The 27,900-nt window shown below is 47.8% G+C and overlaps 1 protein-coding gene across 3 annotated transcripts; it reads right to left on the reverse strand.

Annotated features, from left to right (window-relative positions):
- SLC35C1 (solute carrier family 35 member C1) lies at positions 735 to 8,988 on the reverse strand. 3 transcript variants are annotated; one of them, XM_018059194.1, is made up of 3 exons: positions 8,927 to 8,988; positions 6,771 to 7,297; positions 735 to 2,657 (listed from the first exon to the last, which is right to left on the reverse strand). In XM_018059194.1, the coding sequence occupies exons 1-3, from the start codon at positions 8,956 to 8,958 to the stop codon at positions 2,098 to 2,100; spliced, it is 1,119 nt and encodes a 372-aa protein (XP_017914683.1). In that variant the 5' UTR covers positions 8,959 to 8,988; the 3' UTR covers positions 735 to 2,097. The 3 variants fall into 3 exon arrangements, with proteins under 3 accessions (XP_017914683.1, XP_017914685.1, XP_017914684.1); XM_018059196.1 differs by lacking the exon at positions 8,927 to 8,988 and adding an exon at positions 8,636 to 8,678; XM_018059195.1 differs by lacking the exon at positions 8,927 to 8,988 and adding an exon at positions 8,557 to 8,634.

Here is a 27,900-nt window from a genome sequence, read left to right on the forward strand (position 1 = left end):
ACCCCTCTCGCCAAACAAAACCTCTCACCACTCCCCATGTACTCTTTCCTCAGCTTAATCTTGTTTCCTGGTCAGTCTACCCCTGCTCCTGGAGCCCCTGCTTGCACAGGAATATTCAAACACCCTGGCCCTTGTGAAGACGTGGTCTCGCCATCTTCTGAGATCTCAGAGCAATACTGCATTTGTTACGGGAGCCTTAATGTGTGTTTATATTCTTGTCCCTTGAAGCAGATTGGGGTCCTTATACCAGTACGTCCTATCACCAGTACCTGGCATGCAGTAGGTGCTCAAAAAATGCTGGGTATACTTAAGGGCACTGTGGTTAAGCAGCTGTGCTCAGAAGGCAGAGACTTCTGTCTGACTCCTACTACTGCCTCTTTCTTCCTATGCTCCTTCCTGAGCCTCAGTGTCCTCATCTGTAAAATGGGTGAATGACTGATGGCGCCCACCTCAAGGCGTGTTGGGGAGGGTTGTGGAAATGAACGATGGAACAGAGCACTCAGCAGTGTCTTGCCTCCAGCAAGTACCCAGAAAGTGGCAACAATTACCAAATAGGAAACTTGAGGTCTGGAAGCAGCTTTGGTCTTTGGATCAACCCCTGGCCTGGAGGGAGAACAGGTTCTGAGAAAGACTGTTGTGCCAGAACTCAGGCTTGCAGATGGCAGGGTTGGGCCTTAGTTCACAGGTCCCATCCAGACCCTGCCTGTCCCTTCTCACTGCACACACACAAGATGTTTTAGTTAAATTTTTAATTAAATCGCACACAATTCAGGGCATCAAAGTCCCACCAACTTCATTAGAAACCACCTGGGAGGGTGGAGGGACAGGAAGAGAGGGGTGGTGAGAAGACCCACTCTCCCCAGCCTTTTGCTACAGGGACAGAAAACATCAGGAGTTACCCCCCAAAACTGGGTGGAATGAAACACCCAACAGAAGGGACAGAAGTCACGAAAGCCACCCTGAGGCCTGGAAGGTGGGGATGAACGGAAGGGAAGATTCTTTCAGCCTTAAACTCAGGGATGTTTGCAATTGTTAGCTGAATGCTTTCATCTAGATCAGGTTACCACCCCAGCCCCACAGGAACTGTATCTTGAGGGGGCCTGGCACAGCTGAGGTAGAAAGCTCTGAGCTGGCCCTTGCTCCCTCAGCACCTCCTGGGGAGGCACAGTTCCTAGAAGCCAAAGTGGCTCCCTGGCTCCACTTCTGGGAGGCTGTTCCCTGAGCCAGGTAGCTGTGCCAGGTGGCAGCTGCCCCTTAGGGGCAGGGGAATGAGGTGGGGGAAACTGGTGCTGGGGACTGGGGGAAGAGTGTCACTGAGCCTGCTGAGCCTGTGAAGGACGTACCATGTTAAACAGTGGAAACATGGGGTGCAGACGGGGGGACAGGGAGCTCTCCCATGATGCAGCCCATTCCCAGGCTATTTTCCAGCAGCCCTTGCGGGTGCCAGGACCAGGCTTGGGTACCGCCTACCTTTCATGGGACCTGCTGGTCTCACCACAGAGAAGAGGGAACGTTTGCCCATTTACTCCCTCAGCCCAGCCCATACTCTCTTCCAAAAGAAGGTTGGTTTGGGGTGGGGGTGTGGGTCAAAGCTATGCTACCTGCCCGGGACACAGAGAGGTGAGGTTTCTCAAACCCTAAGTCTCTGGTGGGGGGGTCACAGCCCCATCTCCCCTGAGTGTAAGTGAAGACTGGCTGGCTTTGCCAACGCTGTCCCTTCAAGGTTGTGGCCTGTTCCCAACCTCAAAGGTCGTGTGGAGGTAGAAGGCCCTGGAAGGGGGCACAGTCTCTGGCATGTGCCCCTGTCCTGCTCCCTGCAAGCTGGTGCTCCTCCAGAGAACCTAACTGGCTCTTCTCACGGGGGCGTCCCTCCTCCCTATGGGAGGACAAAACCCTGGAACTAGGAAAGGGGGTTGAGACGGGTTTGGCAACTTTCTGATGACACTGGGAAACACTGGCGGTTTCATTTCAACCATTTCAACCACCAGATTCCCGTCACGTCTGTAAGGCCACAGTCTCCGGGTCCAGAGAGACACCTTCATTGCATTCAGGGGCATGCTCCCCGGGGCTGGGCCGTGCCTGGGTCTCTGGAGAAGCTCACACCTCCATGTTGCTCTTCTCGTTTTCCCTGGGGTGGGGCTCCTCCTGTGTCTTCTTCATCTCCCGGCCCCTGACCCAGGTATAAGCAGAGGAGCCCCCCAGCACCATCATGTTGCTCGTCCACCAGAGAAAGCTCTTGGCTTCCTCGTAGTAGAGGACAGCCAGCACCGTCTGGGCACAGGCTTTGGCTGTGCCGGACACGTTGTGGGTCAGGGGACTGGTGAACTTGATCTGTAGTCCCGTCACGTAGCCGATGGCGAAGCCAAACAGGCCGCCCAGCGTCATCATACCCCAGAAGTGGGCGCTGCCCAGCTGGGGGAAGGTGAAGAGGGCCCGGAGCTCCCCCAGCACCAGGAGCAGGGGCAGGAAGAGGACGCAGGCGTTGACGTTGTTGTAGAAGGTTAGACGCCAGATGCTGCCGTCCACCGCCGGGAGCACCTTCTTGGTGTAGATGGCGTTGAGCGAGACGCAGAGGCTGGCGAGCACACCGAAGAGGGTCCCCGTCCAAGACAGGGTGCCCTCCGCGCCTTCCTGGTCCACTCCGAGCCAGAAGCCACCTGTAGCGGGGAGAGGGGAACGAGCATGGGGAGGAGGAAGGACAGAGGAGTTTGCCACCCAAGTTCACAGACTGTGTCACGCTGATCTCACCATTCCATCCCCCCCGCCCTTCCTGCAAGAAAGGTGTGCAAGGTCTCCACTACGTGCAAAGCGCCGCACAAGGGCTGGGGGAGTTAGTCCAGGATAGGAACCCTTCCTCATGGGGCTCGCATTCCGGCAGAGGAGAGAGCCATTAAAATGATTCCTTTCCCAATTACTTCTTTAATTGCAATTGTAACGAGGTCCATAAAACAGGACAGGGTGCCGTGACAGCTCTGTAACTGGACGACTGGGCTGGCCTGGGGCCCCCTCAAAAGCAACGTGGGAAATGGGTTCTGAAGGTTGAGTGTGGCTACAGCACTCGGTGGTGGAGGTGACCCTGGGTGAGTGACTTGAGGTCTCAGAGCCTCACTCAGCCTCCCCGTCTGTGAGCTGGGAGTCTACCTTGCTGAGCAGCACTTATGGCCCGAGGTCTTTGGGGCTGTTTACTCTTTCTGAGACTATCATTTTGTGACACCTCCTACCCATGGAGCCTCCTTGGCACCCCACTGCCCACCCTCAGCTTGGCATGCTGGGCTCCCCAGGCCCTCGAACCCCATCTCTGTGCCACGATCACCCTGAGTGGCCACCCTCATCTCCCTGCTTCTCACACCAGGGTTCAGCACCCTTGATCATTTTCTGAACCAGAAATGCTCTCCTCCTTCTTGGGACATTCCACTCATTCTTTAAGGTCAAAGCCAGCCTCTCCAGGGCTGAAGGCTCTCCTGGTACCCCCCCAGCACCCAGACCTCTTCCTGGCTTCCACCTGCCTATGCTTTCCTTTAAGACCCTTGCCTGCCCTGGGCTGCTAGGCACCTGCCCATGGGGACAGTACAGTTTCTCTAGCTTAGACTCCACTTTCCCAGAAGGCAGGGGCCAAAATCTTACACGCATTGTATCTCCCGCCACATGGTTTTGGTGTCAAGAGATCTGGACTCCGATCGGGCTCTGTCATTTAAAGGCTGGGTGGCCCATGGAAAGTCTACTTAAATTCTCTGAGCTCCCATGTCCTTCCGCTGTAGACATCTGGGTTCACGTTCTTGACCTTCCCACTCCAATCAATCTACTCTCTACCTTGCAGCCAGCATGATCTTCCTACAGGACAGATCTGCTCGGGGCCTGTCCTGGCTTAAAGCCTCTCTGGGCATCTCCACAGCCCTCAGGAAACAGTCCGGGATCACTTAACTTGGGCAGCCTCACGGGCACAGCCTGCTCTGGCCCAGCCATGAAGAAATGTCTCTCCATTCCAGAGGAACCTGTTTTCCCTGCACTGCCTCGACTTTCAAGCCGAGGATCGACTCACACCATGGTGGCACGCGGGACAGTCCTGTGGGAAAGCCTCGAGGGAAAGCCACAGATCCCTTGATCCACGCGATGGGAAGACTGACACTGCTGCTACAGCTCGGGAGGAAAGCGCACGGTCATGCCCCCACTCGAGACGAGGACTGACTCCCCCGTGGAGACTCCAGAAGTACCTCAAGATCCATGTCAGCACTGCAGAGGAATCCTCATTTCTTCTGCCTAGAACGTTCTCTCCTCACTTCTTCCTTACTCCATCTAGTACTTCCTCTGGAACGCCGGCTTAGAACCCTCCCTCCGGCTCTTCTCTCTCCCCGTCTCCACCCCTGCCAGGGTTTCTGCAGCATCTTTTATGTCCGAGTCACTGCATAACTCCCTGACTGCTAGGCAAGCGTAGGAGCTGCGTCTACCTTTTCAGAATCTGCATCCCCAGAGCTCTTGGCGCATGCTTGGCCAGTGAGTAATATCTGCTGAGTGAATGCACATAGGTTGTTCTAGAGGTGGTCTTGAGGATCAGAGGAGACAAGACTGGGCTGTAAGCACGTGGGCAGTGTTCTCTTTCTCGGCAGAACCTTTGCAAACAGGTACCCCCAGCCTGGTTCTGGGGGCATAGCCAGAGGGCCCCCAGCCCTCCTGCTGGTTACCTGTTGAGTCCAGAAGAGGGAGGGACTGCCCCTTTTAAAATTCCAGACCCCAGAGGGAATCTCAGCCAAGAGGGAGCAATGAATGATATCGTCCAAGGAAGGGAGGGGGAGGGTACAAGGATGGGAGGAGGAGGGGGCCTGGAGAGTCACCTGAGACCCAGGTTCCCTCACAAGGAGGACCGGGGTGGGGTGGGGTGGAGGGGGTGGGGGGTGGGGCAACACTGCGGAGAGGAGGCCCAGGCGCTGGGCCAGCAGACAGCACTACCTCCTGGGCGCCTGTCCCAAAGCAGACGTGAATGCACTTTCCCAGAAGCTGTCTCACCATGCACTACGCTGATTACTTTTCGGACTGGAGCCTAGTTTCCCTAAAGACTTCACCGGCCTGCATGTAAATTAGCCAATCAGGAAGTCCCTCTCTCTCCCCTCACACCCCCACCTCCATAAAGTCGGCGGGGCTGAAGTGGAGATCCCTGGGGCATTTGTCTAAGTGAGGCCTGGGAGTCCATACCAACTCCCTGGGGGAGGAAATGGGAGCTGCTGAGACGGAGCTGCCAGGGGTCTTGGCAGCTGCCCTCACTCCAACCTCTGCCCTTCTCTCTCCCACCTTGAACTGAGACTGGGCAGGCCTAGGTCCACAGTGGCTCAACGAGGAAAACATTTTCTAGGACAGGTGGCATGGGATGGGTCCCTCCCCACCACTGGTGCAACTCAGCCTGGGGACTCAGATGCTAACCAAGACGATGTAGGTCAACCAAGATGAAGTCTGCAGAACCAGGAAGAACCTGAACAGGTTCAAAGAAAGATTATGTTCCTGGAAGACTGAGCCTCAGGAGGACTCTGAGGGGGTGGGAGGCTGGGGGTGCTCCTACCTAACGGGCTGCAATGAAACACTTTGTGATGATGATAATGATCTACCCTCTGTGTCGTCCAGTACAACAGCCACTGGCCACACGTGGTGACTGAGCACTTGAAATGCGGCTACAGAATCAGCTCACAACTGAGTAGCTGAATTTTAAAAATTTCACTGAGTTTGAATGGAAATAGACACATGTGGTCAGTGGCTACTGAACTAGATGGCACAGTTCTAACCTCTAGGGCAGGGTCCCCAACCTCCAGGCCGTGGACCAGTATGTCCTGTCAGATCAACGGTAGCGTTAGATTAGAAATAAAATGTGCAATAAATGTAATGGGCATGAATTATCCTGAAACCATCCCCCCACTCCCAAGTCCGTGGAAAAACTGTCTTCTACGAAACTGGTCCCTGGCGCCGTAAAGGCTGGGGGCTGCTGCTCTAGGGGACAAGAACAGAGCGGAGTGATTAGAAATACAGGCCTGGGGGGCCAGCCAGTTTGAGAATCCATCCCAGGCTGGATACTTCCTAGCTGTGGGGCCTTGGAAGTGACTTAACCTGTCTGGTGTCAGTTTCCTCGTGTGTATGTAGTCGGTCATGGTGATGATAATACCATTCAGGGAACCTCTGGGGAACACAGGAGATGCTGTATGCAAATAATCAACACAATGTCCCCATTAATAATTTTTATTTTCTGAGGGTCAAGTCTGGGAAGACAGCTAAGTCATCTCAAAGCGTATCTCTTGCCACCGTCTCAGGCATTATTGTAAGCCTGCAAGGTCAGAGGATGATGGTACACATATATTTATTAAAAGATGCAATGTCCTCTAGAAAGAGCACTGGATGAGAAGTCAGGACACTCGAACTCTTGAGAAGCAACAGAGTACAGTGGTCAAGTGTAAGGAGCCAGATTACTTCAGATCAGATCCCGTCTCTACCACTTACTAGCTATGTGATCTTTGACAAATCACTTAACCTCTCTGTGCCTTGGTTTTCCCTGTGTGAAGTATAGATTGTAATCCCATCTTGTCTGAAGGACCCTGATTAGGCCCCTAGCTTGCTGGGTGACCTCCAGAAAGTTACTTGCCCTCTCTGGACCCCAGGCTCTTCTTCATATGATGGTCAAAACAAGGGAGCCGGGGCAGATAAAGCCCAAAGATGTTTGACAGGGTTGTTCTTTAGGGTTTCAGCTCCCATCCTCCCCCAATCCCCACTCCCTGTGTCCCTGGCTGGCCACTCACCGATGATGACGCTGCAGGTGAGCAGGGCATAGAAGGAGGTGGTTTGCTTGAGCAGCAGGTAGGAGAGCAGCACATTGAAGACGGTGGTGAGTGAGCGACCCACGTTGTAGAAGGCCACACCCACATACTTGAGGCAGAGGTTATTGAAGGTGATCATGCCAATGAAGACCACCGACAGGGGCAGGACGCTGCGGGCCACCTTGAGGTCCAGATGCAGGGCGGGGAAGTCCACGGTACCAGGGCAGCAGGTGGCCAGGGAGCTGAGGCCCCTGCACAGCAGCACGGTCACTAGGCACTGGTAGAAGGTGACGAAGATGGGGGTGTCCAGCCGCAGGGAGGGGCTATCCAGCAGGTACTTGTTAAGAAACACCATGGAGATGGACGTGACCCAGTAGAGAGAGACGACCAGGGCGATCTGCAGTGCCCGCAGCACAAAGGGCTTCTCCTGGCTGGCCTCTGTCTCTCCCGGGGGGTCGGAAGTCCCCATCAGTGCCATGTGCAGGATTTTTGACCGCTTCAGAGAGGCCCTGTTCATGGTAGCAGAGGAGCTGGGTCAGCTCACAGCCAGACTGATTTCCTGGAGTACAGGGCAGCGAGCTCACATCTGCTTTCTGCAAGCTGAAGTCCTCAACTGTCACATGGCGGGTGGCCTGGAGGCCTCCCACTCTTCTCTCAGATGGAGAGGTTCTGATTTGGGGTGAGCTCCACCACCTGCTCCCACCCTCAGGGGGCTCATCAGACAAGATAGGGGAAAGGTGCCCGATAGGCTAAGGCTGGACGGAAATGACAAGTTAGGGCAGAAGGGGCTGGAACCGAGCAGGCAGGAAACCAGCGGGAATTGGGGGAGGGCAGGAATGGAAGGAGAAAGGGGGAGCAAGAGAAACGCAGGGCGAAGGGGCTTCAAAAGGGCGGGGGACAGCGTGACAAGAGGTGCAGAGAGAAACAGGCTTGGGCTGCTATGGGAGAGAAAAGGTTTGCAGGGCGAGAAGGGGGAGGCATGCAAGGAGCTGAAAGGAGGGTGTGGTGGAGTTTGCAAAGAGGGTGCAGGCGAGGTCAGGGGCGCTCAGGGCCCGGGTCCTCTGGACCCGCAGTGGACTGGACCGGTACAAGCCCACGGCGCGCGGTCTTTCCAGGCTCCAGCCTTCCACTCGGCCCCGAAGCCTCCAGACATCCGAGGCCCCTCCCCCGGGAGAGGCGGGACCAGGACTCATTTCCTGACACGCCCCCAACACCCTCCTTAAAGAGCCCGCGCGCCGTTATCGCCCTTAAAGCCACAGCCTCGGAGAATTGGCCTTCCGAATCTGGCTCGCGGCGGGCCCCTGGCAGCCTGTGGGCGCTGCCCGCCCGCAGCTGGTGGTGCTGGGTGTTGGATCTCGGTAGCCGCGGAAGGGTCCTGTGGGTGCTAGAGCCTCGGCCCCCTTCCAGCAAGCCCTCCTTCCCCGCTCCATCTCCTCGAGAGGCTTAACTCCCTCCGACTCAGCTCATCTACAGGGCCATCTTGCCCCTCATCCGGGCAGGACCGCGTCCCCGGAGCCCTGGCTCCACCCCGAGTCCCCCGGGGTCCAGAGAACCGTGGCCCCGCCGCATCCCTCCACCTAGCCGCACTCACACTTCCGATACATTGTTGCAATGGCCTCCTTCTCCCTACTTTTACAGCCCTCAGCCCTCTCCCGAGCCTGAAACCCACCACCCAGTAAAGCCCCCACCCCAGATTCGAGGCCCTCTGGGTGGCCCGATCCAACCCTCAAGGCATTACCCCACTCCCCCTCTCCGAAAGCCCCCTCACCCTGCCCAGGCCGGACCCAGCCGCAAGCTCCTGGCCCAGGGCTGGCTGTCCCTAGCCGGGAGGCGACCCCGGCGCTCACCTCCTCTGCACTGGCCGCCTGCCCACGCCGCCTGGCGCTGCACCTGCCGCGCCGCGCCCAGGGCCGGGCCCGCGGGAGATAACTTCCTGCTCCCAGCCCCTGGTGTGGGCGCCGTGCCAGCCTCGCCAGCCAGCTCCCCACGTGGAATTGGGTCGGCCGCAGGGCGACCCAGGCCGCAGCCTAATCTTGGCTGCGAGTTATCCCGCCAGTCGTGGGAGCAGGTCCCCTTCTCTTTCCAAGGCCACCCCAGACCCGGGTATCCCGCCCGGGATCCCCCACCACTCCAGTTACCGCGGCTTGCAGGTCCCAGTACCCCGCTGCATTCGACCGGCTGCCGGCCTGTGCTTCCAGAAATGTGTTCGGGGGAACAGCCGAGATTCTTCCCGCCGTCAGTCCGGCGGTTAGTGGAAGGTCCCCCTCCCCCTCCCAGGGATGGGGCCTGGGAAATGGTCGCCAGCCTGGGTCATCACCAGGCAGCCGGGAGGACCGACTTTTTCCTGGTTCCCGCTCTAGCCGCTAACGTTGGGTAGCTCACTTCTCCAGAGTTACCGTCCTTAACTAGGAGGCTGGACTTTGCCAGTGGGTCTCAACCTCCTAGCTGATATGGTTGAAAGTAAAGACTGCTATTTGTTTGTAATATTTCAAACACCATTTGATTAGTCCCTTTTGATTTGTGAATGAGAAGTCTGAGATTTACTTGAAAATACTTAGAATTCTCAAGACCACCCTGCTTCCCCGCAAGAAAACCCCAAAGGTTGATAGATAAAACGAGACAGGCAATTGTTGAAGTTAGCCTTGGGTACATGGAGGATACAAGAGTCTCCTTACTTCTATGTACATTTGAAAATTTCAATAATAAAAAGGTAAAACCTATGGAGTACATTTAGAGTCTTACTTGCTAACTGCATAAACCCTCACCAGTGTTTCAAAGAGCCCGTGGCGGGCTATGGGAACTGGAGGGGTTGCAATGGAATAAGCACCCACCAACAGCCCCAGCCAGTGCAGACCCCCAGGGTGAGTTCTGCCCCAGGCCTGCTCTCTTCCTCCTGAAATGAGACTTCCTGCTTCCTAGTTATGGGCAGGTCTCTAGGTGGAGGATACTATTTGATCACCTTGTCACCTTGCGTATCAAATTACCCTTTTGGGGAAGGAAAGGCTTAAAGGGACTGAGCTGGTCCTCTGACTTGGAGAGTCTCACTCCAGGGCCAAACATTAAAGGGTGTGGGTTTCAGTTTGTGAAGAACAACCCCTAAACCTGCTCTTCTCTCTTAGGCCTGATATTTCACTATGACAAATACTTTAGTGACACACAGGGCAAACTTGTCTCTGAGAGGCCGTGGTTTCCTGGAAGGGCCCTTCCGCTTGGCAGGTGCAGTTCAGTTGCTCAGTCCTGTCCGACTCTTTGCAACTCCATGGGCTGTACCATGCCAGGCTTCCCTGTCCATCACCGACTCACGGAGCCTACTCAAACTCATGTCCGTCGAGTCGGTGATGCCATCCAACCATCTCATCCTCTGTGGTCCCCTTCTCCCACCTTTAATCTTTCCCAGCATCAGGGTCTTTTCCAATGAGTCAGTTTTTTGCATCAGGTGGCCAAAGTATTGGAGTTTCAGCTTCAGGGTCAGTTCTTCCAATGAATATTCAGGACTGATTTCCTTTAGGATTGACTGGTTGGATCTCCTTTCAGTCCAAGAGACTCTCAAGAGTCTTCTTCAATACCACAGTTCAAAAGCATCAATTCTTCGGCACTCAGCTGTCATTATAGTCCAACTCTCACATCTGTACATGGCAGGTTAACAGGAATATTAATTATTTATCTGATGAATGTGCTGTCACCTGGATCCCCTGGAGCAGAAATATATGATCTATAAAGGCCCAATGCACTTCACAGAGAGAGACCCAGGGACAGTCTACACTGGATATTTGGGGCACAGTCTGGGCTCTCCAGAGGCCAGGAGACCAAGGTGTATCCCTGTGTCCAATCCCTCCCCGGACGCTGTATCTGATATTCCACCGTTGTCTGCACTCCCTTGATTAAGGTTGTGATAGGCCAGTACTGTAAGTCTCACAGAGCCCAATCCTCTTAGCTTTTCACAGGGAAAGGAGCAGTGGGGATGTTTCATAGCGATCTAAGGCCTTAGGAGCTGTGCAGTTTGTGCAAACTGCTTTTGAGTTGTTTTTGAAAGTGAAAGTGAACTCACTCAGTCGTGTCCGACTCTTTGCGACCGGTGGACTGTAGCCCACCAAGCTCCTCCGTCCATGGGATTCTCCAGGCAAGAATACTGGAGTGGGTTGCCATTTCCTTCTCCAGGGGATCTTCCTGACCCAGGGATGGAACCCAGGTCTCCCATATTGCAGGCAGACTCATTAACCTCTGCATCACCAGGGAAGCCCTTAAATACAAGAATACAGTCTCTCAGAAAACCTCCTATAGAGACACAGAACTTCAGATCCAAGTACTAACATCAAAGATTTCAAGGGAGGAAAGGAAGCCAGGCTGAAAGAAGGGGGAGGAGGCGGGGGAGGGGGGTGAAAGGGGTGGCCTTACAGACGTCTCCTGCCACCTACAGATACCCAGGCGTTATGGGACTTTTCCCTGGGCCTCCAGAGAAGGTAGTACTGGAACTTGGCCCTACCAGAAATCAGACCAGAACCAGAATTCGAGTTCTCTGCCAAGAGGAGGTAATCAGTCTCCAATCCTGAAGACTGATCCAATCTTGAAGGCTGAGGGCCCTTCAACCAGATTCCTGCATCCAGGACTGGGGGACTAGGAAAACAGGGAAGGATAGGAAGGGTTAAGGAGAGGAAAGAGAGAGGGAAGGGGAGAGAGGTCAATAAAGTCTCTTGTTCCTTACTGGTCGGGGCACTCTAAGTTGTTTTTAAGGAATGTTAATTGTTTAATCCGTTTATAAAGGGTGAAGTTTTAGGTTTTGTCAAGAATAATTATCCAGGGTGTGAACTTGGTATGAGGCGGGTCATAAGGTCATTGATGTGGCAGTTGGACATTAATGGGTGTGGTCTTATTTTCTTAACCTTGACTGGGAGCCACTAATGATGTCAGAAGGAGACAATACCTACCAGACAGGGTGAACAGAACTAACCTCCCAGGGATGAGGGGGCAGTGGACTGGTACCAGGAGGGCCTGAGTGCTCCTGGGAACACACAGGTATTGACTGTCTCAAGCCTGAGTTCAGCAAGGACTCCTGAGCCAGTTGTATGTGGTGGACATTACTGATTTTCCACCAAAATTCATTTCCCATTTGCCCAAGATAATTGTATGGTTGCCTAGCCAGATGGCACATTTCCCAGGCTCCCTTGTGGGGAGGTAAACCACCACGTGACTTTGTGGATCGGGAATGGAGGTGATGCGTTGTATGTTCCAAGTCTAGGCCTTAAAAGGTGAGGTGGGTGCTCCTCCGTGTTCTCTCCCTCTCTTCCTGTAACCCAAGACCTAAATGTGCCTATCACCCAGCTGTTACCATGGAGATGAGGTCAATTTTTAGAGGCTGTTGGAGAAGGATGATGGAAAGAGCCAGGGTTTCTGATTGTGTGGAGTGGAGCCACCTGCCAACCTGCCCTGACTGCTTTGAGACTGTTCTCAGAGAGGGGCATCAACTTACATCCCTGAAACCCTGATGGCGTTATGAAGGGATCTCTTTGTTACAGCAATTAGGCCTTTACCCACATACTGACCGTAGTCTATACTCCTTTCTCCTCAGATATATGTGTATTCTCTAGACAAAATTGGGGCTTCCCTGGGGGCTCAGACAGTAAGGAATCTGCCTGCAATGCAGGAGACAATTCCCACCACAGTAGCTATTCAGCACTACTTCCCTGGTGGCTCAGATAATAAAGCGTCTGCCTACAGTGCAGGAGACCCAGGTTCAGTCCCTGGGTTGGGAAGATCTCCTGGAGAAGGAAATGGTAACCCACTCCAGTGTTCTTACCTGGCAAATCCCATGGATGGAGAAGCCTGGTAGGCTACAGTCCATAGGGTCGCAAAGAGTTGGACACGACTGAGCGACTTCACTTTTGACTTTCAACCTCTTTGTGGAATGAGTGGAAGTCACACCACCACTAGAGATACCTGATTTAAGACCTGTGGCTCTATGCCCTGAAAAGCTTAAAAGGCTTCCCATTCACCCTGCGTGTGATTCAAAACAAAAATCTGTCCTGAACTGTTCAGTTCAGTCGTTCAGTCGTGTCCAACTCTTTGCTACCCCATGAATCACAGCATGCCAGGCCTCCCTGTCCATCACCATCTCCCGGAGTTCACTCAGACTCACGTCCATCTAGTCCGTGATGCCATCCAGCCATCTCATCCTCGGTCGTCCCCTTCTCCTCCTGCCCCCAATCACTCCCAGCATCAGAGTCTTTTCCAATGAGTCAACTCTTCCCATGAGGTGGCCAAAGTACTGGAGCTTCAGCTTTAGCATCATTCCTTCCAAAGAAATCCCAGGGTTGATCTCCTTCAGAATGGATTAGTTGGATCTCCTTGCAGTCCGAGGACCTTCAAGAGTCTTCTCCAACACCACAGTTCAAACGTATCAATTCTTCGGCGCTCAGCCTTCTTCACAGTCCAACTCTCACATCCATACATGACCACAGGAAAAACCATAGCCTTGACTAGGCGGACCTTAGTGGGCAAAGTAATGTCTCTGCTTTCGAATATACTATCTAGGTTGGTCATAACTTTTCTTCCAAGGAGTAAGTGTCTTTTAACTTCATGGCTGCAGTCCTAAACTGTAAAATAATGTAAACAGAGAAGCAAAAAGTTCTGATTTTTTTTCATGATTGGAATGTTCTTTGGAGTGTTCCAGGGGGGGAAAAAGCCTTTCCTTTGCTGGTACTCATTGCCCACCCCAGGAGCTGGCAAATATTTTCTGTAAAGGACCAGAGAGTAAACATTTTAGACTCAGTGGATTATACGGTCTTTGTCACAACTAGTCAACACTGCTATTGTAGTGTTGTAACAAACAGGTGCTGCTACGTTTCAATAAAACTTTATAAAAATAGGCCATGGACTGGATTGGCTCACTGGTGTAGTTTGCTGACCCCTGGTTCACCCTCTATTAACTTAACCTTCTTTCTTACTAACATTACCCATATTTTATTTGTATGTCAATGTGTCTACCTAAAAATACTCATTCACCAGACCTCCTTGCAGCTAGATGTGGTCATGTGACTTACTTTTGACCAAAGAGTTATAAGCTGAGAATTTCTGGAGAAGCCTTTGCTTTTTTATATAAGTAGTCTTTATTGCTTCTTTTTCTTACATGTTCTGTCTATAATGCAGACATGTGGTCTGGATGGGCAGCAGCCACCTTGTAACCATGAGACAAGAGATACGAGGAAAGCAAAGGATGGCCGAGCAGAAGTGTGGGGAGAGCCTGCCCAAGTCCCTTAGAGCTTGCAGAAGCCACCGTCCAGCTCTGCACCGCCTACTGTTTATTGCAGGAGATGAATAAGCCCCTGTCAATGCACCCTTACAGCAAGGTCAGGGTCGTCTCTTCCTGCCTTACAAGCTGTATCAGGTAACTCTTTATTGCTGGAACTCATGTCTAAGATTCCAGTAAAGCCTGGGGTTGGGTGATACTGGGTCTGAAGCTGCAAGGGAGGGGATACAGTTATCAGGGAGTGAATACAAGCTGCAGAGCTGGAGGCCGGCTAGAGAATTCCAAAGCAGGGCTCGTTTGCTAGACAGGGATTAGGAGTGGCAGAGCCGGGCAAATCCCAAAGCGTGAGATGCATGGCCAGGAAACGAAGGACTGTTAGCAAAGAAGTTCCAGTGTGGGAGAGGGTGTTCTGTAGACGAGAGAGGAGAGTTGAGGACTAGCAAGAGCTGGTTCTCTGTAATGATAACATCTATCAGAGACAGCACCTTTATGCTAGGGTCTGGCTTCTGGGAAGCACTTACCTTGAGATCGTGCAGGCCTTTTCGTTTTTTTTTGAGATCTAGGATAGCCAAAAGCATTACTTCCCAAAGCTCCTGTAACACACACCTGAGTAATCCCCAAGCCAGATTGATGATTCCCCAGGTTAGGTGTGAACCTGTGGGAGTGAGTGACAGGACCAATCCTGCCCGGTGGAGAGTGTTTTAGTAACACTTAACCCTTATTGGAGGCGGCCCCATGCCAGGATTTTCCATGTACAACATGGCAGTCCTTGCAACAAGGCTGCGAGGGACACTCTCTTGTTTTAATCTCTGTTTTACAGATGAGGAAAGTGAGATCCCAGACATGAGGGGTCACTAACCCAAGGTCACCCGGTGAGGAGGGAAGAGTCAGATTTAAACCCAGACTAGTCTGATTGCTGACCTGAAGTTTATTCCATTGCATGCGCTCAGTTCTCGGAGCCCGGTTTCCCGGTTGGTCTCCTGGGTCATTGGTTCTATGGGGTGACCTTGGCATTACTGCCCTCTGTCCTGCAGTTTGTTGAGGGGCAGATATGTGCCTTAGGCCTCACTGCCCCAACCCTCAGGGAACTTGCCGAGCTGTCTCAAGAGCCCTCTGGTTGACCCACTATTGGATCTTTTTCTCTAACTTTTTCACCTGTTAGTTTCATCTCCCACATGAATTGTAAAGTCCCAGTGGCAGAAAGCATGTAGCTAATAGTTGTATATCATTATCAGGCCCTGTTCTGGGCCATGCCGTGGCTCAATACTGCATGGACTAATTCTTCTAGCCTCATGATAACTTTTTGAGATGCTGTATTATCCTATTTTATGGAAGAGGGAACCGAGATCCAGGGAGACAAAGTAAGTCACCTAAGGTCATAGGAGCTTGTAGACAGTAGAGCTGGGATTTGAATCCAGGCCGGCTGACTTACTTAACTATGAATGTTATACTGCCTGTCTTTGAGTGTACAGCACTTTGCGGTTTACAAAGCATTTTCAAACATATTAAAAAAAAGTTTTCAGAATATTAGAACTCTAAAGTGTGTTAGAGATCGTCTATTCTAAACCCCTTACATTACAGAGAAGGAAACAGGTCCAGAGAGGGGCAGTTTATGAAAAATTGAGACAGCCACTACTCTCCTGGCTGCTGACAGCTTTGCAGATGCCAAGCTCCTTCCCTGGACTGGAGCTCCGTGAGCACAGGGGCTGTGCCACTGGGCACCTTTAATTCTTCAGCACCTAACAGAGTCTCAGACATAGTAAGTGCTCAGGGAGTATGTGTTAAATGAATATGAGTCTAAGATGATCAACGTCGATAATTATCAGTTCAGTTGCTCAGTAGTGTCTGAGTCTTTGCCACCCCATGGACTGCAGCACGCCAAGCTACCCTGTCCATCACCAACTCCCAGAGCTTGCTAAAACTCATGTCCATCGAGACGATGATGCCATCCAACCCTTTCACCCTCTGTCATCCCTTTCTCTTCCTGCCTTCAATCTTTCCCAGCATCTGGGTCTTCCCCAATGAGTCAGTTCTTTGCATCAGGTGGCCAAAGTATTGGAACTTCAGCCTCAGTCCTTTCAGTGAATATTCAGGACTGATTTCCTTTAGGATTGACTGGTTTGATCGTCTTGCTGTTCAAGGGACTTTCAAGAGTCTTCTCTAACACCACAGCTCAAAAGCATCAGGTCTTCAGTGCTCAGCTTTCTTTATGGTCCAGCTCTCACATCCATACATGACAACTGGGAAAACCATAGCTTTGACTAGACAGACCTTTGTCTGTAAAGTAATGTCTCTGCTTTTTAATATGCTGTCTAGGTGGGTCACAACTTTTCTTCCAAGGAGCAAGTGTCATTTAATTTCATGGCTGCAGTCACCATCTGCAGTGATTCTGAAGTCCAAGAAAATAAAGTCTGTCACTGTTTCCATTGTTTCCCCATCGATTTGCCATGAAGTGATGGGACTGGATGCCATGGTCTTTGTTTTTTGAATGTTGAGTTTTAAACCAGCTTTTTGACTCTCTCTCCGCTTTCACTTTCATTAAGATACTCTTTAGTTCTTCTTTGCTTTCTGCCATAAAGGTCATGTTCATAAGGGTGTCATCTGCGTGTCTGAGGTTATTGATATTTCTCCCGGCCATATTGATTCCAGCTTGTGCTTCTTCCAGAGCAGCATTTTGCATCATGTACTCTGCATATAAGTTAAATAAGCAGGGTCACAGTATACAGCTTTGTCATACTCCTTTCTCAATTTTGAACCAGTCCATTGTTCCATGTCTGGTTCTAACTGTTGCTTCTTGACTTGCATACAGATTTCTCAGGAGGCAAGTAAGGTGGTCTGGTATTCCCATCTCTTTAAGAATTTTCCACAGTTTGTTGTGATCTACACAGTCAAAGGCTTTGGTATAGTCAATAAAACAGAAGTATATGTTTTTTCTGGAATTCTCTTACTCTTTCTATGATCCAACAATGTTGACAATTTGATCTCTGATTCCTCTGCCTTTCCTAAATCAGCCTGAACATCTAGAAGTTCCCGGTTCACAAAGTGTTGAAGCCTAGCTTGGAGAATTTTGAGCATTACTTTGCTAGAATGTGAGATGAGTGCAATTGTGTGGTAGTTTGAACATTCTTTGGCATTGCCTTTCTTTGGGATTGGAATAAAAACCGACCTTTTCCAATCATGTGGCCACTGCTGAGTTTTCCAATTTTGCTGGCATATTGAGTTCAATACTTTAACAGCATCATCTTTTAGGATTTGAAGTAGCTCAACTGGAATTTCTTCACCTCCATTAGCTTTGTTCACAGTGATGCCTTCTAAGGCCCACTTGACTTCGGACACCAGGATGTCTGGCTCTGGGTTAGTGATCTCACCACTGTGGTTATCCGGGTCATTAAGATCCTTTTTGTATAGCTCTTTCATGTATTCTCGCCACCTTTTCTTAATATTTTCTGCTTCTGTTAGGTCCATACCATTTCTGTCAATATTATCAGGGAAATGCAAATCAAAACAACCATGAGATGTCACCTTACACATGTCCAAAGGACTATCATCAAAAAGAACACAAATAATGAGTGTTAGTGAGGATGTGGAGAAAAGGGGACCATCGCATGCCTTGGCGGGAATATAAATTGGTGCAGCCACTGTGAAAACAGTATGAAGAGCTCTTGAAAAGCTATAAATAGAACTACCATATGACTCAACAATTCCATTCCCGAGTATGTATCCAAAAAAAGCCAAAAATACTAGCTTGAAAAGATCCATGCACCTCAGTGTTCACAACAGCTCTATTTACGGTATCCAAGTCATAGAAGTAACCTACATATGTCCATCAGATAAATGGATACAGACGAAGACACACACACACACACACACACAACGAAATACACAGAAAAGATAAAAATTTTGCCATTTGCAGCAACATGGATGGACTCGGAGGGCATGAAGTGAAATAAACCAGACAGAGAAAGACAAAGACTATATGATATCACTTTTTGCATGGAATTTAAAAAATACAGTGAACTAGTGAATATAACATAAAAGAAGTGTCTTCACAGATATAGAGAGCAAACTAGTGTCCACCAGTGTGTGTGCTGGGGGTTAATATAGAGGCAGAAGAGTGGGAGAAAGTATTGGGCGTAAGATAGGCTACAGTGATGTACAGTGATATACAATGTATATCAACAAGATATAGCCAATATTTTGTAATAACTGAAAATGGAGTATAACCTTTAAAAAATGGAGTATAACATAAAAAATTTAAAAATAAATGGACATGAGTCTGGTGTGGGCACATTATCACACACACCATTTCACCCCAGTTATGCCTCAAGGCATGTAAGCTTGATGCTTGGCACAGAGTTAAGTGTCCTGGGTTGACTAGAGTTCAATCCTCCAACTCATCCCCAGAACCTCAGAATAAAAACTTACTTGAACTTGGGTTTTAACAGATGTATTTCAGTTAGAATGAGCTCATACTGGATTAAGTTGGACTCTAAACCCTGTGACTGGTGTTCTTATAAAGAGCGAGGTTTGGAGACAGAGGTGACACACAGGGAAGAAGGCCATGTGAAGGCGGAGGTGGAGGCTGGCGAGGGTGGAGTGAGGCAGCTACCAGTCAAGATGCTCCAAGAGTTGCTGGAGAGCGCCGGAAGCCAGGAGAGAAGCATGGAACAGACTCTCCTCCAGAGCTTCCCGAGGAACCCACCCTTGACACCTTGATGTTGGACGTCCAGCTGGCTGAACTGTGGCAGAGTAAATTTCCATTGTTTTGAGCTGCTGAGTTTGTGGTGAGTTGTTATGACAGCATTAGGAAATTAATATAGAACCTGCGTGCATGCTAAGTTGCCTCAGTGGTGTCTGACTCTCTGCGACCCCATGGACTGTAGCCTGCCGGGCTCCTTTGTCCCTGGGATTCTCCAGGCAAGAATACGGGAGTGGGTCGCCATGCCTTCCTCCAGGAGATCTTCCCAACCCAGGGACTGAAACTGCATCTCTTAACATCTCCTGCATTGGCGAGCAGGTTCTTTACCGCTAGTACCACCGGGGAGGAAATTAATACAGCAGGTTTGTGAAAAACAAAATTAAAAACTCTTGCCTGACTGATAAATGTCTTGATAGCAACAACTATCAAGTCTTTTCTCAGCCTTGGCTGGGGGTGACAGGAGAAAGGGCACCAGCTGCCAATTGAAAGCTAAACCCCCCAGCAGGCCTCAAGACATAGTGGAAAGCTCCTTAGACCTCTAGTTTTGGGTCTGGTATCTACAATCTTTTGACTTTGGATAATTCTCTCCACCTCTCTGGACCTTTGTTTTCCTCATCGGTAAAATGGGAGAGGAGCCAGGCTTGCTGGTCTCTAAAAGAAGAAACTCTGACCCTTGCCACAGATGGTATGTGGAGGGACGGGGAAGAGCTTGTTGAAGCAAAATGGAATATATTGGCTGATGTTCCTGAGAAGTCCAGGGGGAGTGGCTGGCTTTAGGCGAGCTTGACCCAGAAGCTTGCACATGCTGTGCTGAGTTGCTTCAGCCGTGTACTTCTCTTTGCCATCCAATGAACTGTAACCTACCAGGTTCCTTCCTCTGTCCATGGGATTCTCCAGGCAAGAAGACTGAAGTGGGTTGCCATTCCCTTCTCCAGGGAATCTTCCTGATCCAGGGATTGAACCCATATCTCCTGCATCTCCTGAATTAGCAGGCAGGTTCTTTACCACTAGTGCCGCCTGGGAAGCCCCCAGCAGCCCAAACAACGTCATCAAACAGATCTTGGTCCGGGCTCTTCTCCAAGCGTTGGCTTTGTTCTCAGACTCCATATGATGGCAAATGGCTTTAAGCATTCCAGACCCCACACCATTCAGGTTTTTTTAAAAAAAATAGACTTTATTTTTTAGAGCAGTTTTAGGTTCCCACCGAATCTGAGCAAAAGTACAGAGATTTTTCATGACCTCCCTCCCCTACACATGTACAGCTCCCCATTATCAACACCCCCCACCAGAGTGGTACCTTTGTTAGAATCCATGAATCTACACTGATACATCATTATCACTCAGAGTCTGCAGTTTACATTAGGGTTCATTCTCGATGCTTTATATTTGATGGGTTTTGACATTGAATATGTATATGTATAAAGACATATCTACCATTATAGTATCATATACAATCATGTCTCTACCCTAAAAAATATCATTCAAGTTTAAGTCTGGTGGGGAAAAAAAAAATCAGGGTCTCAAAAGCCTTGAGGTTAGCTCTGATTGGTCCAGCTCTGGTCACATGACCACCCTTGACCAATCATTGTGGCCAGGTAGATAAATCTAGCATCTGTAAGCACAGCAAGCTCCACCATTGGACCCAGATAAGATGATCTGAGAGTGGGGAAGCTTTGGCTCCAGAAATAAAAGTTAGAAGGGGGAAGAAGAAATGGGGGGTGATGCTGAACTGGCAAACTACCTGTGTGTGTGGTGAAGGCCTGTACTGGATGAAGGAAAGCGTATCTGGAGGGCTGTAGGGACCTCGTCCCTCTTCCTTTGCTCCTGTGGTTACACCTTGTTCAGTGTTCTTGCACATTCGCCCCTAAATCTGTCTAGATTCTTGTCTCAGGACTCAGTGCAGACATCACTTCCCTAGGGAAGCTCTCCAGTTAGACAAGGTCTCCCCGATGTGCACTCCTGCAGCTTCACTTTGTCAATGAGTTATGAAGGAAGTACACACAGGAGGCATCTATTAATACTCCTTTTTTGGGCAAGGAAGTCTTGATCTCCTTTTGGGACAGCGCCCTCCTTGGCTCTTGCTGTCATTGGTGCCATCAGTCCACTGTTTGCTTTCTTCCAGCCAAAGTGTTACTGAAAGCGGGGGGTCTGGCTGCCCGTTGCTCTAAAGCCAATAAAGAGACAAGGTTGGTGGAATAAAAAGTTGGCTTTATTTCTGAGGCCAGCAACCTGGAGGGGAGAGCGGACTCTTACTCAAAGACTGACTGCCTACCACCAACCATCAGTGGGTTATAGGTAGAGGGAGGGGCTGCATGCAGAAACAGCACAGTCAGCTCTGACTGTCATCTTGAAATTGGCCATGGAGTGGTCTGGTCCGTGTCATCTTGATTGTTTTAAATACAGTTAGTCTATAGTTCCAGCATTAGTTTGGTCCCTTTAATTTAAGGTGGGTTCTCAGAACTGTGGCAGCTTAGGTCATGGCTATGGTCAGGTCATCATGTATTAATAGTTAATTTACTCCACCTGGTGGGGATTTCAGCCTCCCTGTGCCTGTGAGTGCCCAGTCGCTTCAGTCATGTCTGACTCTTTCGCGACCCCACAGACAGCAGGCTGCCAGGCTCCTCTGTCAGTGGGATTTCTCAGGCAAGAATAATTGAGTCGCTTGCCATGCCCTTCTCCAGGGGATCTTCCCAACTCAGGGGTCGAACCTGCGTCTCCTGCATTGCAGGCAGTTTCTTTACTGCTGAGCCGTTAAGGAAGCCCTATTAGACAGCTCAAAGGACAGGGCTCAAAATATTGTCTATCGCTCTTGAAGAGAAACTAAGGTCCTTGACTCTGCTTAATTATTTGGTCTTGTTTTAATGTTTTCCACAGACAAAAGATAGGCTAAAGACATGCGGGTGGGGGTGAGGCAAGGACCACTGGGTCCTGTTGAATTTTAAAAGGGGTGAGTATGACCCAGGTCATGCTAATAAGCCCGCTGATGATTTATTCCTTCTCTGAATCTAGCTATCATGGCCCCACTTCCCCCAAGTGCTGTGGTTCCAAGAACAGGGTGGGAGAAGAGAAAGGGAAGGGCAGCAGGAAGTGTAGACCAGGATGTGTTCATAATGGTTTGTTTGCAGAATGGCTGCCAGTAGGCAGATAAAGGTCAAGACTGGCTTCTTTCTTTGGTTCTTGGCTGTAAAACTGGCAGGTGGCATGTAGTGATGGTGAGGTGGGCCGGTGTGGATACCTGGGAATTTAAAATTGGTTTAGCAAATATCTTCTGATTGATCTTTCTGCTTGACACCCCTACCCCTGGCCCTCTCCTCTCTGTTGGATTCACTGTTCAATTCATATTATTTATGAAACACGTTGGGCTTCCCAGGTGGTGTTAGTGGTAAAGAACCTACCTGCCAATATAGGAGACCTAAGACAAGTATGTTTGATCCTTGGGTCGGGAAAATCCCCTAGAGAAGGGCATGCAACCCACTCCAGGATTTCTGGCCTGGAGCCAGTTGCCCTGCCGAGTTTCTATAAGAGACACTCTCATGTAGTTGAGACCCGGATGCTGGGAGGGATTGGGGGCAGGCAGAGAAGGTGACGACAGAGGATAAGATGGTTGGATGGCATCACTGACTTGATGGACTTGAGTTTGAGTGAACTCTGGGAGTTGGTGATGGACAGGGAGGCCTGGCATGCTGCAGTCCATGGGGTTATAAAGAGTCGGACATGACTGAGCAACTGAACTGAACTGAACATGTAGTTGAGAACCATTGTTATGCACTGAAGTTTGGTTTCAGTCTTCCAAACTCAGCCAAACTCTATTTAAACTGGGCTTCACCCCTCGAAAGGTCAAATAGTGAAACGTCCATTTTTGGGTCATTCTTGACATCCCTGAAATTGTACAAGATTGATAATCCTGTGATCAGGAGAGGGACATCATATTTAACCAATGTAACTACATCAGGAATGCAAAGAAGGCAGGTTATTTGGATTATTACTAACATTTGAACATTTTCAAGTACAAGCAAGCATTTTAGAAGTAATCCAAGATGAAAATTCTTTTGTGCTTTATATATTGAGATTATTTCAATCAATTGCTGAATACACATATATTTATTTTTGTAGGGTAAAATGGCACAGTAATTAGTGATAATTGAAAACTGTTACTTTTATGTGAAAAATAATTGTTTGCAATAATTGTTTGAAATAATAAGTTTCAAAAATTTAAATAAATAGGAAAATAGACTGATGGTTCATATGAATATTAAGAGAAAGGGAATTAGCTAGATAACTTCAGGAAGAACATTTTATTCTTTTGGAACTAATAAATGTTTATACAAATTTAAATAAGAGTACCCCCCCAAAAAATAAGTGAATAAGAGTACCAAGAAGAATAATAGAGATTCAATTATCTTTTGTAATTCCAATCTTTAGAGAATTGTTTGGCAGAACAGCATTTTTACCATTAAACAAAATTACTTTTAAGAACTGTATTTAATTTGTAGTTACTTAATTCCATGTAAACTATTGATCTTTGAACAAAATGTCTATTTGAGAATTATTCTTATCTTGTGGGATAAATTAAAAGCCAAATGTCCGTTTTGCCACCTCAAAATTTTACAAGGAAGAAAAATTCTGATATAAGGACAGCAAAATCCATGATAAATTAACTTCTACTCAGACATGATGAAGAATATGAAAAGTGTGAAGGAAAAGAGAAAAGTAAAGAGGTATCTTGCACTTTAATAAATGCAAAAATCTTATCCTTCCACTAGCCTCATTTGAAAATAAGAGGATACTTAGAGTGGCAAATATCCAGCATATAATTGGAAGAGGTGATTATAGAGAAAGTAGAATTCCTGTACATAATGTTTAGGTTTTTTTTTGGTTAGGCTTATTCATATGTACATTATGTACAAAAATTTATATTTTAAGTGTACAGTTCTGTGAATTTTGACAAGCATGTACACTTGGGTAACCACCACGATAATCAGGATAGAGAATAGTTCTTTCACCCCCAGAAGTTCCTTCTGGTCGTGAGTGAACTGACTTCTGTTTCTATAGTTTTGGTTTTTCCAGAAAGTCATATGAGTGGAATCAGACAGTATGTAGCCTCTGTGTCTGACATCTTTCACTTAGCACATGCTTTTAAAATTCATCCATATTGCATGTACCTTAATTTGTTTATATAGTCACCAGTTGATTGTTGTTGTCCAGTTGCTCAGTCGTGTCCGACTCTTTGTGACCCCATGGACTGCAGCACGCCAGGCTTCCCTGTCCTTCACTATTTCCCGGAGTCTGCTAAACTCGTGTCCATTGAGTCAATGATGACACCCAACCATCTCATCCTCTGTCACCCCCTTCTCCTCCTCCTTCAATCTTTCCCAACATCAGGGTCTTTTCCAGTGAGTTGTCTCTTCACATCAGGTGGCCAAAGTATTTGAGCTTCAGATTCAGCATCAGTCCTTCCAATGAATATTCAGGGTTGATTTCCTTTAGGATTGCCTAGTTTGATCTCCTTGCTGTCCAAGGGACTCTCAAGAGTCTTCTCCAGCACCACAGTTCGAAAGTGTCAGTTCTTCAGTGCTCAGCCTTCTTTACGGTCCTTCTTTATGAACAAGTCAAGAAGCAGCAGTTAAAACTGGACATGGAACAATGGACTGGTTCCAAATTGGGAAAGAAGTACATCAAGGCTGTCTATTGTCACCCTGCTTATCGAACTTACATGCAGAGCACATCCTGTGAAATGCTGGGCTGGATGAAGCACAAGCTGGAATCAAGATTTTTGGGATGGGGGCACTATGAATAAAGCTGCTATAAACTTATTTTTATTTTTGTACAGGTCTTTGTTGGAGGTCTGTCTTCATTTCTCTTGGGAAGATAACCTAGGTGTAACATAGTTATTATGGCAAATATAGAAACTTTTTAAGAGACTGACAATTTTTTTCCAGGATGGCTGTACCCATCAGAAATGTAGGAGAGTTCCAACTGTTTTGCATTCTTACCAGTACTTGGTATTGTCAGCTTAAAATGTTCATCCCTTCTAATAAATGTGTAGTGATCATTTATTGTGGTTGTAATTTTTCTTTCCTCTACTGGCTAATGATGTTGTCTTTTTTATGTACCTTGGAGAAGGAAATGGCAACCCACTCCAGTATTCTTGCCTGGAGAATCCCATGGACAGAGGAGCTTGGTGGGCTGCAGTCCACGGGTTGCAAAGAGTCGGACACGACTGAGCGACTTCACTTCACTTTTACGTACCCATGTGCTATTCGTATTTCTTTTTTAGTGAAGCATCTTTTCTCATGTTTTGCCCATTTCTGAATTGGTTTGTTTGCTCTTCATTCTTGAGTTGTGAGATAAAATCCTCTATCAAATATATGCATAAAATATTTTTTCCCAGTCTTTGATTTGACTTTACATTCTTTTAACAGTATCTGTGGAAGCGCAGATGTTTTAAAATTTGATAGGTGAATTTGTTAATTTTTTTCTTTTATGATCTGTGCTTTTGTATATGATTTAAAAAATCTTTGTCTAACTCAAGGTCACACATATTTTCTCCTATATTTTCTAGGAGTTTTATGGTTTAAAGATTTCTATTGAAATCTATGATCCATTTTGAGTTAATTTTGTATGTGGCAAGAGGTGTGAGTCAAGATTTTTTTTCCTTTTTTTACAAAGGTGTGTTGAAATGTGCCAGAATCGTTTGTTGGAAATAGTTCTTTCTCCTTTGAATTACCTTAACACCTTTGTTGAAAATTAACTGTGTTAAACAGCCTGCCTGCCAATGCAAGAGATATAAGAGATGTGGGTTTGATCCCTGGTTTGGAAAGCCCTCTTGGAGAAGGGTATGGCAGCCCACTCCAGTATTCTTGCCTTGGAGAATCCCCTGGACAGGCTGCAATCCACAGGGTGGCCAAGAATCGGACATGACTGAAGTGACTTAACATGCACATCTATATGAAAGAGCTTATTTTTGAACTCTCTTCTATTCCACTTATATATGTATATGTATATCCATCCTTTTCATACATATAAATAGTTATAATAAATAATAATATAAGCTCATTTTTTAGCTTTATACCAAGCTCTGAATTCAAGTACTGTGAGTCCACCAGCTTTGTCTTTTTCATAGACAATACTTTGGTTCTGTCTAGGTTCTTTGCTTTTCCATATAAATTTTAGAACTGGCTTGCCAATTTCTACAGAGCAAAACAAAACAAAAAAACCAACCTGCTCAGGCTCTTTTGAGATTGTATTCAATATATAGATCAATTTGGGGAAAAATGATGTTTTAATTTTGTCTTTTGATTCATGAACATCACACATTTATTTATTTGGGTCACTGTCTCATCAATGTTTTGTAGTCTGTAGCAAACAAAGCTTTCACATCTTTCATTACATTTATTCCTGACTACTTCATGTTTTCTGTTGGTACTGTAAATGGTACTTTTTAAAAAAAAAAAAATCTCAATTTCCACTTGTTTATTTCTGTATATAGAATATCATTGATTTTTGTATATTGATCTTATATTCTGCAACCTTGCTTGATTCACTTATAAGCTTTAATAGCTTTTAAAAACAGCTTTATTGAGATATAAATCACACATCATACCATTTACCCACTTAATGTATACAATTCAACGGCTTTCAATATATTCACAGAATTGTGCAGCCATCACCACCATCATTTTAGAAGATTTTCATCACACCAGCAAAACCTTCATACCCCTGACCAATCACTTCCTATTTTCCCCAACCCCCTGGTCTTAGGCAGACAGTAATCTACCCTCTGTCTCTGTATACATTTGCCTATGCTGCTGTGAACTACAAACAGGTGCTGCTTTCCAAAGGCACCTGTCATCTGCCTGTGTGGAGACTGAACCCTGCACTGCTGCAGCTGCTGACCTTCAACATCCCCGGAAGGGAATTCAGAGAGGAGAATGAGGCACTGTGCTCCAGGGAAACTGGTGGAACAGGTCTTTAGATAGTTAGATATTTTCAGGAACTGATTTCAAGATCCCAATCCTTGCATCTCCTCATGTCTAGAAAAGCACTAAATCCCTTCATGATGACATCAGCTCCTTGTGACTAGCAGAAACCCTTTTGCAAGATGAGTGCTTGATTGCAGTGAACTCCTCCTGCACCCAAATCATATATTGACCTTCCCCCAGTACGTCTTTGGAGCAGTTTCTCAGGACTGTCTGGGTGCTGGCTTCCTGATTACAGTCCTCATTTTGTCCCAAATAAAACCACTCACACGCTTACATCGTGTGCTCTTTTTTAGTCATTGCTGGACATTTCATATAAGTAAATTCATACAATCTGTGGTCTTTTGTGATTGGCTTCTTTTACTAAACGTGATGTTTTCAAAGTTCATTCACGTTTCAGCATGCATCAGTACGCGATTCCTTTTTAGGCCTATGTATCAGTCATACTACTACTACTACTTCCGTGAATTCTTGCCACCTCTTCTTAATATCTTCTGCTTCTGTTAGGTCCAGACCATTTCTGTCCTTTATCGAGCCCATCTTTGCATGAAATGTTCCCTTGGTATCTCTAATTTTTTTGAAGAAATCTCTAGTCTTTCCCATTCCGTTGTTTTCCTCTATTTCTTTGCATTGATCGCTGAAGAAGGCTTTCTTATCTCTTCTTGCTGTTCTTTGGAACTCTGCATTTAGATGCTTATATCTTTCCTTTTCTCCTTTGCTTTTCACCTCTCTTCTTTTCACAGCTATTTGTAAGGCCTCCCCAGACAGCCATTTTGCTTTTTTGCATTTCTTTTCCATGGGGATGGTCTTGATCCCTGTCTCCTATACGATGTCACGAATCTCATTCCATAGTTCATCAGGCACTCTATCAGATCTAGATCCTCAAATCTATTTCTCACTTCCACTGTATAATCATAAGGGATTTGATTGAGGTCATACTGGAATGGTCTAGCAGTTTTCCCTACTTTCTTCAATTTAAGTCTGAATTTGGCAATAAGGAGTTCATGATCTGATCCACAGTCAGCTCCCGGTCTTGTTTTTGTTGGCTGTATAGAGCTTCTCCATCTTTGGCTGCAAAGACTATAATCAGTTTGATTTCGGTGTTGACCATCTGGTGATGTCCATGTGTAGAGTCTTCTCTTGTGTTGTTGGAAGAGGGTATTTGCTATGATCAGTGCATTTTCTTGGCAA

This window comes from Capra hircus, chromosome 15, assembly GCF_001704415.2.
Source record: "Capra hircus breed San Clemente chromosome 15, ASM170441v1, whole genome shotgun sequence".
In the NCBI taxonomy this organism is placed as follows: Eukaryota; Metazoa; Chordata; class Mammalia; order Artiodactyla; family Bovidae; genus Capra; species Capra hircus.